The sequence below is a fragment of the Lepidochelys olivacea genome (assembly GCF_965140295.1).
Source record: "Lepidochelys olivacea isolate rLepOli2 genome assembly, chromosome: 11".
Lineage (NCBI taxonomy): Eukaryota > Metazoa > Chordata > Testudines > Cheloniidae > Lepidochelys > Lepidochelys olivacea.
Window position 1 is genome coordinate 62522086 of NC_140421.1, and position 14573 is coordinate 62536658.

General features: G+C 40.5%; 1 protein-coding gene across 5 annotated transcripts in view; it reads left to right on the top strand.

Moving 5' to 3' along the window:
* Positions 1 to 14573, top strand: part of PARD3B (par-3 family cell polarity regulator beta) — a 607862-nt gene that overhangs the window by 541839 nt on the left and 51450 nt on the right. The window contains exon 22 of one of the 5 annotated variants that reach the window (XM_084642619.1): positions 12040 to 12847. The exons of 1 other annotated variant lie outside the window; for it this stretch is intronic. In XM_084642619.1, the coding sequence (XP_084498745.1) occupies positions 12040 to 12213 (174 nt within the window). In that variant the 3' untranslated portion in view covers positions 12214 to 12847. 3 more of the 5 variants (XM_084642620.1, XM_084642621.1, XM_084642622.1) reach the window with 3 other exon arrangements.

Genomic DNA, 14573 nt, shown 5'->3' on the forward strand with positions numbered 1-14573 from the left:
CCATCTCTAGTCCAGTTTTTCCAATTTTCTAGCCACCTGCTGGCTTTTCTAAGAATCACTCCACACATGAACGTGTGTGCACACACTCATAAATATGCCAGCTCTCAGGCTGGCCTCATATGTGAGAGAGCGTGAATCATAGGGAAAGTGAACGAGGATTAGGGTTTTAACACTGAGCATTCATGAGAAGTTGTCAGAGCTAGTATTTCTCTCTTTGAACCTTCCCTTTCCCTTGCAGAAATGTATTCCTGGATGACAGCTCAATTCCTGACCTCCAGCAAGTCAATGCCCCATATACCATAGGATCAAATATAGCTGCTCACAACTCTGACTACAGTGGGGACAAAAAGTAGACTTCCTTTTAAAACTGATCTCCCTCTTCCTCAGGCCACTATTAAGGGACTTTTTCTTACTTCTGGAATGGGGACTTGGTCAGCAGAGCACTTAACTTTAAGCACCTGAAATCAGTGGGACTGTGCAGGTACTTTGTTGGGTTGGGGTCTGAAAGACCTAAATCAAGGCTCAGTCAGATCCCCATATGGTCGGGAGTTGCAAAAGGTTTCACTTTTAATATTAAATATCTATTATATTTTTAAAATAAATTGACATTTTTGGCTTCTAACTCTTGCAGTGTTGTATACAAATCTCTCTATATTGTATGTCTTCATTTTTATGTGATACTGATCTGTCAAGTTCCCTAAAATATCTTACAGAAGGTCCAGAAAATTACCTAGCTACTTTGAATGAGAGGGTAAATGTTGTTCCATATCCCTGCAGTCCTTACGTAGGAAAACTTCCTGAAATCAATAGGCGTTTTGAGTAAGGACTTTCAAAACTTTGTCCATTTAAGGTAATTGAAGGCAGTTTTCAGAATAACTTAAGTGCAGCAGCCCACAGTGGTTTATGCCTAGCTCATGGAATAAAGCAGAGGCCAAAAATGAGATGGGTCATGCAAAGCAACAGTTTCATTGAGAGTGTGCCAAAGTACAGCTCTCTCATTTGTAAAATAACATAGCTATAGTTAAATATGTGACTACTGAAGATATTTTAAAATATATTTTCAAAACATTAATTTTTTGGACTGACCTTTTTATGATATATCTATATAGTTGGGAGGTTGTGGGGTTTTTTTGTTTTGTTTTTTGTGGTGTGGTTTGGGATTTGGGGGGGGGGTTATGTTACAGTGTAAGCTATAAGATGTATTTCCTTAAAGTTTCTCTGAAGGAAATGCTCACTGCAAAATGCATTAGCAGAACTGCTTGTTAAATTACATCATGGCCACAAGTCCAGTAGCACTGAGCTTTGAAAGTAGCGTGGGTATGTTGTTGTCAGGCAGTTGAGAACACTAGACAGTTCAAGATTTCTTCACAGCAAAGATGTGAAAAGTAATTAGAATGTATCGCTGGATGTTGTGTATAAGCAATTATCTATGAATATATAGAGGCTTGATTTTTCTCAACAAACAGGCGACATTGTTATAATTATTTAGAATGAAAAATAAAGTCAGTGACTCAGACACCGAGAGATTGGGTGGATAACTTTATTAGTTCCTAGTGTAAGGTCTGAAGTGCAGATGCTAATCTAATAACAAGACAGCATTGAAATACAGTACAAAAAATTGGAGAAGAAAACTCCATTTACCAGGTCAGGCTGATGCATTTCATGACTTTGGTTCTTTTGTCCAAGACCTATTCTCTTTTTCAATTTTCAGTCCACATGTTTGTGACCAACTCTAGTTGTCAATGGGAGCTTGGAAAAAGGAGCACTGACCCCTTAATGCTAAAAATGTGATGTAATGAAAAGAGTGAGAAGGTGGGTGAAGTAAGATCTTTTATTGGACCAACTTCTGTTGATGAAAGGGACAAACTTTCAAGCTCCACAGAGCTCTGTGAAGCTCAAAAGTTTGTCTCTTTCACCAGCAGAAGTTAGTCCAATAAAAGGTATTACCTGACCCACTTTGTCTCTCCTAGCCTGAGTCCAGCATAACAACCACAACACTGCAAACTCTAATTAAAAATCATTCCCTCATCTAGTGAATGTGCTGCGTTAAGGAGTTCTGCAAAGAGTCTTAGTTAATTCTTTTTGTGTTTGCATTTCTAATTTTAAAATCTTTTTTTTTATGTGCATGTATACTTTAGTAAATTGGATTTTTTTTTGTAAAGTCTCTGTGCTTAGGAATTTACCAGTACAAAGAAGGACTCTGTCTGAGTCATGATAACAGACACTTGTTCAAAGTAACCTGATCTGAGGGATCAACTTTGATGTTAAGCTGGTTTTTGTGTGTTTATGGTACTTGCTGATCAGCCATTTATTTATTGGGCAATTAGTGTGGCAAATGCCGCAGTTTATGTTTTGTTACCTTTTTCTATTGTTGTGATGTAAATAATGGTCTAACTAATGTGTATATGTGTCACAGCCACTACATTGCTGCTGAATTTCATGTTCTATGTCCCACACTGGCAATAGCTAATGAAATTCTCCTTTAACTCAAGTGGTAGAGGATTGAATGCTTTTTGGGGCAGAAGGTTATGGGTTCTATAACCTCCTCCATTAAGGCCCAGGTGATCGTGGTGTATAATCTGTTAACCCTGAAGTGCTAGGTCACCACAAATGTGTTACCAATAGCATATTAAATTCTGTATTAATACCACCAGTATCTGCTAGTTGTGTGTGTGACTGTGTAAAAGAGAGGATATTCCAGGATTTCTGCTGACATTCTGTTTAGTTCAGTTTTGATCATGAGAACGTTGTTCTACTCTTAAACGTTTCAGCATTATATTTGCTGTGCCAAAAGTAGTGATTGTCATAATTATTATACATCGTATTATTGTGAACAATATAATCATATATTCAGCAGGCTATTAGATGTGCCCCCTTGTAAGTTATTGAAAGTATCTGTAATTAATGTGAGCGTAGTTACTTTGGGACATGGAGGCCTTTGGTATCTGAGAACAGAGTGAGTAAGTTTTACACATTAAGCTATTCCCAGGAACAAATCACAGCAGCAGCGGATGAAGATCAGGATGAAATCTTGACCCCAGTGAAGTCAATGTCAGAAGTCCCATGTCACCCAAGGTCATTCAAAACAAGCTAAGCAGAGCCTGACCCCTGCAGACACTATTGCTTCTATTCAATGTGGATACCTCTACTTGAATTACATTTAATGCACAGTAATTTTACAACATATTTTCCAAAAAAAGTCATACACATGTATCATCCAAAGTACATGACCGTGCCCTACGTCTCTGTCCTGCTGTCAGCAAAACAGAAATTTTGACAATCTAAATTCCGCCTTTCCTGAGGAATGATTTCACAGGAATTAATAAAGTACTTTTTGGTGGCTACCAACTAGCAGCTCCATATTAACATTTCTATTTGCATTAGAAGCTAATTTTCAAAGTATTTTCCGTTAATTTGCCAGGGAGATACCTGTCAAGTTAGCAATTAAACTGTAATTGGTCACCCAGGTGCTTGCAGGGATTAATAGATCTCTCCCTTCAACATATGTTCCCAAGTTTGAAATAATAGCTATACTGTATGGGAGCATGACCCCACTTGAGTCTAACAAAAAAAAAATCAAATTCCATCATATTTTAATGCAAATTTTACCTTTGTAAATGATGGCCTGAAAAGAAAGAGTTTCCATGGTAACCTTAGGGAACACATAACCTGTTTATCATAACTTCTCTATGAAGCAAATTGGGGGGTGGGGAATATGCTTTGATGTGCTGATTTTCTATATTTTCTGATATGCTATATTTTCCATCAGACATCATTCTAGTGCTGAGTGTATAGATAATTTAACTAAGCGCGCCTGTGTTTTCTTAAGTAAACTTAGAAAAAAATCTTACAAAATGGCATTGGAAGTAACTGTGGTATGCAGCATTCAGAACCACTAGCTGACCTTTTTACTTCTGTCTCCAGTTTGATAATCAGGTCAACATCTTGAAAGACCCAAATCAAAAATTAATACTTATAACAGATCTCCTCCACTGCTTTCTCTCTTTTTTTCTTCTCTCTCCGTGCTTTGTGCTCAGTATTAAGGTATCCCTGATACTGTTCAGAGGCACTTAAAAGTTGTTGTTTTCTTGTTGTTCCATTTTGCCACTAAAAATACTGTTTGAAAGCTGCCCTGCTGTATCTCTGAACTTCTGTGTTGTGGCACTGTCACAGGAAAAGAATATGTTGATTATACTTCACATTCAGTCCTCACCGTAGCACTTGAGGTGGTAGCTTCTGGAGCTGCCATTAGCCAGGAGCGAGTTTGATGTCTGCAAGCTGCTGGAAGGTTGTATTTTCCTGCAGATGTATTGTAACTGCTTGGGTAAAGGGAAGTATGACTATAACATTTTTTTAAGGTCATTAGGAGTAAGGAACAGATGTTGAGATTTTTCAGAGTTCTGCTTTGAAGTGGCATTTAGGAGTCCACTAACTGACAAGACTGACCCTCTCGGCAGTGATTTTGGGACTGGAACACAGGGAAGGCATTGCCCACAATACCCCATCTGGTATCCATCTGGTACCAGCAAACAACAGACAGTACCAGATCACAGAGAAACTATACCAACTGCTCAACTGGTATCAGCACGCAAGGAAGGTCGCCACCCAACAGCAGTTGCAAGCATGAGAAACAATGTCTGTAGCATTTGCAGACTGGTACCACAGGATCCAAAAGAACCTGATGCCAGAGCATATGGAAAGCAACTGCTCTTGAAACCTGCTCATGCTGATGCAGTTTGCTCAGTATTAATCCAGGGATTTTTTTTTTTAGACAGATTGAACTGGCAGTGTGGAGAGCTTTTGTCATAATGCCATTGCAAGAGAGAGAGACTCTTTAGTCATATCGGTGTTTAACAGGATTAAGGTGGATTTAATACCCGGTGATGCAGACTAACCATTGAAATTCTAAGAAGGTTGTTCCAGTGTGCTGTTAAATCACAATAGAAGGAATTGGGGTTAAATTTTAACAACTTGATGATAACTGTTTGCTGTTTTCTTTAACATGAGCTGTTTGGGGGGCGGGATTGTGGAGGGGGTTTGTTTTCCACTTTTATCTGCTAGCTTGCTTGCTTTTTTTCTTTGTTCTGTTTTTCCCCCTCTACCTCCTTTTTCTTCCCTGAGGTAGTGCACTGGTTGGTGTAGTAGCTAAGTGTTTAGAATGTAATAATACAAGTGAGAGATTTACTGCCTCTAGGCTACGCCTTCTACTCTTGAGGACCTCCAGCAAGGCAAGATTTTATAGACAATGAAAGGCTTTCTCTCCCCTGTGAGTCTGCCTAACTGTAGGAAGCTTTTCGCTGTCTATTTCCACCACTTGCTCTGCAATTTCGTTCCATGCCCTGCTATTTCCCTCCCTCTCCAACACACATAAACCTCCCCCGCATCCAGCATCAACACCAGACGCAGGCAGATATGGCAGTATATCAGAGTCAGATTCTGATCGTTAAATACTACAAAAGCTGGACTGGAGACTTTAGCCTGCCATCACCATAATGAATATAAATCTTGAGATGCTCTCCTGTTTGCTCCCCAGGTTCTGACATTACAGTACCATTTTCCCTCATAAAGCATGTGCTGCAAAGAGTAGCCGTTGCATACGGGTATTGGGTGCTGAGAACTCTGCTGACTTAGCTGAAGAAAGATGCTGCAAGCCCCTGACTTTGAGAAAAAAAAATTCAATTCAATTTACTCCATACAGTGTGTCTCATATAAAGTACTGTATTTCAAAATGCTTTATATGAAGAGATAACATAATGAGAAAATGCCTGATAGAACTGGGTACACAGATAGCCAGTCAAAATGATGTAAGATGATGAACTGGAGTAAAAGAAAAGAAGACTGTAATTTAAAAGCGGTAATCATGTGGATAAGTAGTCTTGTAAACTAATTACAGTGAGGGGAAAAGCAAAGAATGCGAGACTGGGGAGGAGCCAAAAGGGGCTTCCACTCAATCCTAGGCTAACACAAAGAGTTGGATTTAAGGTAGATTTTTGAAAAGATGGGAAGAACTGGCTCACAGCATTTTGTAACATACTTAAAAGGGAGATGGCCTGTGCTGCTTCCCCCCAATCCTCCCTACAAAAAAGTTAATCATAAGTTAAATCGCTGCTCCTTCTCAGAGGTTTGGGATGAAACAATGTGAATATGATATCCGCCTCTCTACTGAGGTTGGGGGTGGGGAGGGAAGGGTTAAAGTTCTTCTGTTACTAGTTGAAGGGTCTCTGCTTCTCTGTTTTAACCGTGAGTAGTAAGTATTGTGAGTGAGGATGCCACCAATCTGGTGTTCATTAAAGACAATTAAGAGGTGGAATTATCAAAAACACATTATAGGATTAATGGAAAGAAAAGCCACCCAGGGAGAAAGTCACGGGCCAGGAAATGATCTAATTTAGCATGGGCAGAGGAAACTGATAGCTCTTAAGGATCTGGGACCAGGTGATCGTTGAGCAGAGGTTTGGAAAACAGAATATCCACTCAGAGTGGCTACGCTCAAAACCTTTTTTAGTTTTGCCTTAGATAACTTCATCTCCCCTTTTGCTGAATTCTCTGTACTTAGTTATAGGGGATATGGCAAATGATGAGATCAGGTTTTCTAGTTAGCTACGGCAGTTGCCATGTTTTTAAACACAACCACCGTATAGGATCAGCCTGTTTCCCTTTTAAAGTTCACTCTGCATTTGTAGTCCCTCAGTCTATTGTCTTTATAAAGAATTTTTCTCTGTATCTAAATCACAAGTTCACCTCAATGAGTAAGAGCTAGGGCCTTATTGAGGAGAAAAAACAAATACTAAGTTAATCAGCCCTACTAGTTTCAAGTTTGATGCACAGTTGTCATTGATGGTTTTGGGATAAGGAAGAGGGATAGTGACAAACAAAATTATAGTATATCAGCAACACTACTATCTAAGCCCTTTTGTTTCTATCTCTTTTTGTTTGTTTGTTTTTACAAAAGAAGAAGGCTCATGAGATTAAGAAACACTTAATTGTCTAGCAAGCTGATTGTCAAATTAATATTCTGACTACTTTGGCTGATCTTTTAAGCAAAACTGTTCGAAACCACTAACCAGGGAAACCAAGATCATCAGTAACTCTGATGTGCCTGTCTCTGTGCATTTTTTTTTTGTGGGAAAGAGGAAGGATGGTGTGATTATTATCTTTTCTTCTTTATACAAGAATGTTTTCTTCACCCAAGGGAAATGCATTCTAGCAGCATGAACACAACTATTAATCAACGCTTATAGCGGTAATCAGTGAATGAAAAACGATGACCAGAAACTGAAAATGAGCTAGCGTTGCTGCCTTGAAGTTCTTCCTTTGAGATCATGCCCTTGCGTTTTAACATGGATAATTCTTTACCATGGATCATGCTCACAAACTTAATGTTGATGTATTCTGAAATGCAGTGATTTAGAAAACTAGCGCTTATTTTTCACTCTGTGTGAAAAATGTATGCACGCTAAGAGTGGGTGATAGATTAAGATCATGAGAGGTAATGTTTTAAAGACATTCCAGTATATTACTGGCTGTCCTAAAAATGTCTGAGACAGATCATCAACAGGGGTAATCCGCATAGCCCCTGTGGATTAATTTGGACATAGGGACACAGGGTTCTCCACTGTTAGAACGGTGGTTAAGTGTGTGCGAAAACATCTATGGTTCCTGCTTTAATTATATATTTTCACTGAAAAAAGGAAGTGAGCCTGAGGAGAGCTGCAGGTGTATCTCAGTTCTCAGGATTATGCCAAGGGGAATTTGATGCTATTAAAATTATGACAAACATTGTCAAAAAATAATAGGCAAAGAAGGTATTACTGTGCTTTTAGTAGGCGCTCATAGTCTTTGATCCTGCAAAGTGCTAAGTACTCTGGCCTGGATTCGGCATGTAAACACACACCTAATTCTTTAAGAATGTGAGTAGTCCCCTTGAAATCAATGGGACTACAAATGTGCTTAAAGTTAAGCATGTGCTTAAGTACTTTGCTGGATCAGGTCCAGAATGTTCAGCACCTTATAAGCATGAATCCACAGAGCATTAATTTAAAAATAAGTGAGGCCTTGACCCTGCACCTGGGGCTCTGTGCAGACACAGAGGTCAGCGCACACGCGGCCATTTGTTGGATCAGGTCCCTAAAATATTTGCTCATTATTCTGAGCTCTCAAGGAGATGCTAAGGGTAAGAATTAGTTGCCTCCCCACGCAACATAAGATATTCAGGGCATCATATAATAATTTAAGACACAAATATAAAATTACACCCCCCAAATTTAATCTAAAATAGAAACAAATGCAAGAAATTCTTCAGAAACCATAGTGTGGTTCCATGAGCACATGGAAAACATTGATTCCTTTTTCATTCTCCATATCGATCCTGTATGTAGGTTTAGCACATACTAGGGAAGTCAAAGTGATCTCAGTCAAACAATTCCGAGGCAATTCTGAGGTCTTCCATTGAACGTCATTTGGGTTTGTCATCACAGCCACTTGAAAAAGAAAAGAGTATACAACGGAGAAGTGTTGAAGGTGCTATCCTATGTCCAAACAATGGCAGAGCCGTATTGATAGGATCATATAACATTCACCCCTTCTTTGAGGACTGCTTCTGTCATTAAAATCAATGCAACTTAATTAAAGCAAATTATAGATAGATACATCTATAAATAAGATATTAAAGTGTGCTGCTGAATATGATAATTGCCGCATATTTAGCAATCAGCGTGTGTGTTCTGCTTTTGCCAGGAGGGATTTCTTTCAGTGAAATCAATGGAGCTTTATTAAAAACCATCCAAATTAGAGGGAGAAATGATGAGTGTTATAATAACGCAAAATCACTGTTTCAACTTTCATTGCAAAACCAGGAAACCAAAATACATCCCTTTTTCTGTATGTAAGGAAAACATCAGAAATATTCTTTTGAACTAGGGACACAGTTAGAATTTTTAAATTTAAATGTTTGCCTTTTGATTTAAAAATTAAACAGAGCTGGATGAAGGTCTTGAAAGACATAGTAATGAGGGTATCATTGAATTCAGGGGTGGAAAAGACCTGTTAGACCATCCAGGCCATCTCCCTGTATAACACCCTTTCTTCCACTTTGACTAGAAAAGAAAAATGTATCAAGTCAAATGGCTGTTTTTCAAAATGTCCAGTCACTAGAGCTGTGTGAATGGTTAAAATGCTGAAGTGGTAAAAGTGGTGAGTTTTGAATTTTGACCTGTGCGCAAAACATCAAGAGAGAGATGGGGACAAATTCATTTTTACCTCCTTCAGTTTTTCTCAATTTTCATCTAATAGAAAACAAAAACCAAGTGTGTCTCAGCAGAGGGGAGACCTGCAGGTCAAAGAGCAAATTCCTCTTACCCTGGCTCCTTTTGGCATGCTGAATGGCAACCCTATGTGATTAGAAGTGCTCACAAACAAAAGCAGAGCTTTGAGAAGGGAGCTCAGACAAGCATCTGGAGCAAGCTCTTAAATAGATAATCACAAGAAATGTACTAAGCAGCAAAGCATATAGCACACTATGCTTATTTTCAGCCTTCTGTCCAAAGATCTCAGGGTGCTGAGTAGATATTGGGTGGGCTTTTCAAAAAAACACCAGCTGACTTAGGATCACAAGTCTCATTGAAAGTCTAAGGACTCATGCACTGGGTCCCACCCATTAAGTCTCACATCACCCTTGTGAGCGAGGTGAGTATAATTATTATTATTGTCCTGTGTGTCCTACATGTGCCTGTCCTACCCCACCCCAGGTAGTGGCTTTGTATCATTGCCCTCCCTGGTGTAGTTCAGTGGAAGCTGCAGTTTTCCGTCATCAAAGCTATGTTACGCTAGATTATACCTCCATTCTAACAAACCACAAGCTGAAAGGACATAGCAGGGAGCTCCAGTAGCTCACCAGGGAATTCATGACCTATCAAATAGGCAAGGTAGAACCCAACAGAGAAGTAGAATGCCATCCAGAGTACGATCTCCCCAAAAAAGGAGCATGGGAGTTATGGGAAGAGAATTATTATTATTTATATTGTGGTAGGGCCTTGGGACCCCAATCATAGCCCAGGACCCCTTCATGTTTGGCCACGTACAAACACATAGACAGTCCCTGCACCGAGAAGTTTAATGGATTCCCTATGTCAATATATAGATTTTTAGAGGTTTGTTTGTGTACAAAAAATACCCAACCAATGCCAGAAGTGCTCGCTGCCCCCCACATTGAACGGCATAGCCCAAATAGTTCCTGGTTAAGTAGATTTCTTAGCCCTAAACTTATGTTGGATTCAGAGAACAGACCGTAAGTCAAGTCAAGTGCGGACAAGGAGGAATGAAACGAAACCCTTCCTGAGCAAAAGAAGTGAGACTACCGTTTGCAAAGTAGTCTCATTCTCAGCATGAAAGAAACCACTTGTCTACTTGTGGCCATACTCTTTTTTAGTACCACCACTTATTTGTAGGTAAATCCGAGAAAGTATTTCCAAATACCCAATTAACAGTCAGTTCATGACAACACTCGCTGGCACATGACAGCTCAGGCCTTGTCATTCCAGCACAAGACCCTCTGCTGTTCTAAGATATTTGTTCACCAGGTTTAATCTATGTGTGCATATTCACATAATTTTTGGTTTGGGGGCAGTTTTCTTCAGAAGAATTGGCAGGTTTGGGAAATTTATTTGCAACCAGCCTATCATTTTTTCTTCTTAGACGTCTCCAGTAAAGTACCATACAGCTATCATAGTTGACAGAGCCATAGCTTACTGTGATTTTATCTGATTAAAATATGACCATGTAGATCATTGTTGCAACCACTGTTATATATTTGCAGCAAATATTGTACAAAGGTGTAGAGTAAGATGTCTATGAAAAGATTATGCTTTGCTAGTTATGATTATGCTATCTGTATGCATGTATCATTTTTGTATGTAAAAAGAAAAGGAGTACTAGTGGCACCTTAGAGACTAACCAGTTTATTTGAACATAAGCTTTCGTGAGCTACAGCTCACTTCATCGGATGCATGTAGCTCACGAAAGCTTATGCTCAAATAAATTGGTTAGTCTCTAAGGTGCCACAAGTACTCCTTTTCTTTCTGCGAATACAGACTAACACAGCTGCTACTCTGAAACCTTTGTATTTAAAGTTATACGTATTGGCTCTATACCTGCATTTCAAATGTTGGCTCCTGGGGTAACGCCCATGAAGTAATCATAGAATCCTAGAATACCAGGGTTGGAAGTCATCTAGTCCAACCCCCTGCTCAAAGCAGGACCAATCCCCAATTAAATCATCCCAGCCAGGGCTTTGTCAAGCCTGACCTTAAAAACTTCTAAGGAAGGAGATTCCACCACCTCTCTAGGTAACGCATTCCAGTGTTTCACCACCCTCCTAGTGAAAAAGTTTTTCCTAATATCCAACCTAAATCTCCCCCACTGCAACTTGAGACCATTACTCCTTGTTCTGTCATCTGCTACCACTGAGAACAGTCTAGAGCCATCCTCTTTGGAACCCCCTTTCAGGTAGTTGAAAGCAGCTATCAAATCCCCCCTCATTCTTCTCTTCCACAGACTAAACATCCCCAGTTCCCTCAGCCTCTCCTCATAACTCATGTGTTCCAGTCCCCTAATCATTTTTGTTGCCCTTTCCAATTTTTCTACATCCTCCTTGTAGTGTGGGACCCAAAACTGGACACAGTACTCCAGATGAGGCCTCACCAGTGTCGAATAGAGGGGAACAATCACGTCCCTCGATCTGCTCGCTATGCCCCTACGTATACATCCCAAAATGCCATTGGCCGCCTTGGCAACAAGGGCACACTGTTGACTCATATCCAGTTTCTCGTCCACTGTAACCCCTAGGTCCTTTTCTGCAGAACTGCTGCCGAGCCATTCGGTCCCTAGTCTCTAGCGGTGCATTGGATTCTTCCGTCCTAAGTGCAGGACTCTGCACTTGTCCTTGTTGAACCTCATCAGATTTCTTTTGACCCAATCCTCCAATTTGTCTAGGGCCCTCTGTAGCCTATCCCTACCCTCCAGCGTATCTACCTCTCCTCCCAGTTTAGTGTCATCTGCAAACTTGCTGAGGGTGCAATCCACACCATCCTCCAGATCATTTATGAAGATATTGAACAAAATCAGCCCCAGGACCGACCCTTGGGGCACTCCACTGGATACTGGCTGCCAACTGGACATGGAGCCATTGATCACTACCCGTTGAGCCCGACAATCTAGCCAGCTTTCTATCCACCTTATAATGAACCAGATATGCCATGTAAGATATCTGCAAAGATGTCATAATTTCCAGATATGATAATCTGTTTATATGTTTGTATCACCCTTGTATTATGAGTTATAGATATGTATGTATGTCTGTATTTCAAACTTGTGCCATGCTTCTGGGTGACACCTCTAGACAGTTTGGCATCAGCACTGCCTACCCTGTTTGCTGGCCCATCAAGGACCATCAGCTATACAACTGACCCATTGAGAGAAGGCAGATGCACCTTATGACTCAGCAAGGCATGCAGGGAAATGCCTCTGAAGAGAACTCTAAGGCTTCCAAGCCATATGCTGGGCAGTTTGTGTTTGAAACAAAGGAAGCACAGGCCACATGGCAAGAGACTATAAACGGCAGCTGCATCTTCTCCATTTTGTATTCAATCCTGCTTCTTACCTCTGGAGGAACTTTGCTACAAACTGAAGCTGTGAACAATGGATTGAATGACCCATCCAAGCTGTGGATGTACTCTAGAGACTTGACCTAAGCCAGCAGTTTATTCCATCACTAATCCAAGAACTTTGCCATTTCTGTATGTAATGGAGTCCTTTAGCCAATTTTAACTCTCACCTTTCCTTCTTTTCTTTTCTTTTCTTTTTATAAATAAACCTTTAGATTTTAGTTAATAAGAATTGGCTGTAGCGTGTATTTGAGTAAAATCTGAACCATTCGTTAACCTGGGATGCATCCGATGAAGTGAGCTGTAGCTCACGAAAGCTTATGCTCAAATAAATTGGTTAGTCTCTAAGGTGCCACAAGTACTCCTTTTCTTTTTGTAATAAGACAGTATTTGTGGAAAACAGCAGTTTATCTGGTAAGGGAGGGGAAGGCAAAGAACATTTAGATGAGCCTAGGCTGCCTTCTGAGCTGATGGCTTTGTCTAATCAGCAGTTTGGGAAGGCAAGGTTAGTGGAACATGAGTATCCCTATACCTTACCTGTTACCAGTGTGGAGAATTGTGACAGTGAAGGAAATGTTCCTATGTCTGTTAGGGGTAATGACTTGCATGCATCTGCTGCTCACTGTAATTTATTTTAAGTTATTATTAATACTGGATCAGGGACAAGAGAGAGGGAAGAGCTAGGGGGCTCTGCAGCCCCTGTTCCCAGGGGTGGCTCTGGCTGGGGTGTGCCCCCCGGGTCCCACGTTGTCCCTGTTTAACAATGACTGTAAGGTGAGGGAGGCTTGACCAGGCAATAAAGTTATTTAGTCTTTAAAAACAAAAGGAGGGGGGGAGCTACCCAATCTCCAAGCAATTGTCCGTGAACAGCCCTGTGTCCTGAGAAAAAGGAAAGGATATCCCAAGCTGTTTGTCTGTTAAAGGGGAATGTTTCTCCAGCTCTTTTCTGTTTGCAGAGCAGACAGAAGAAGCCTGTCAGCCTATGATGGTTGAAAATTTATCAGCTGACCCAAAGCTAGTCCTGGATACAACTTAAGCCCAGAAAGGAAGTGTTCCTAAATTTGTGTCTGCTAGGGATGGTGACATTGTAACTAGGTTGCGTCCAGTTAAGGTCATAAATAGCTCCCAGAGACCAAGCAATTCTGGTGCTTCTATTTTGCCTGTTGCTAGTGTGTTGCTGGGTAAAGGTATGACAACTGTGTTTAACCAGGTTGATATCATAGCCAGGGCACAAGGAGAGCATGAAGGTGATTTACTAACGGTGTAGACTTGTAACAAGGAGGGAACGATTCCTATGCTTGTGTGTGGCAGAGGGAAAGAAAGTGCTTCTGACTTTTTGTGCAGTGAGTCTATCAGCTTGCCTCATGATGGGCCAGAGGTGATTCTGGATTTAAGCAAAACCCAGAAAGTGTCTGTTGTTGCTCAGGAAAATGTTCCTTTCGAGCAGGCCCTAGGTGAAAAGGGTAAGGGCTGAATTTCTGTGAAAAATGGGTTGTTGCTTAGAAAGATTCCTGAAAAGAAAAATCTTCAGGGTAGTTTTTGCAAGCAGTTTGCTGCAACTGATGGGTGTGGAAGTGATTTGATTAACTCAGGGTGAATCACTGTACTGTATAAAGAAACTAGAATGCATCCAGTGAAGTGGGCTGTGGCTCACGAAAGCTTATGCTCAAACAAATTTGTTAGTCTCTAAGGTGCCACAAGTCCTCCTTTTCTTGTTTTAGAAAGCAACAGTTTGTTTGAGAGGCTTGTTTCAGTTCCTAACTGCCAGACTCTTTCTGAGGTGTATAGATCCACTGACTTTGCTTTGGAAAGACCCAGGGCTTGTCTACACTGGCAATTTACAGCACTACAACTTTCTCACTCAGGGGTGTGAAAAAACACACCCCTGAGCGCAGCAAGTTTCAGCGCTGTAAA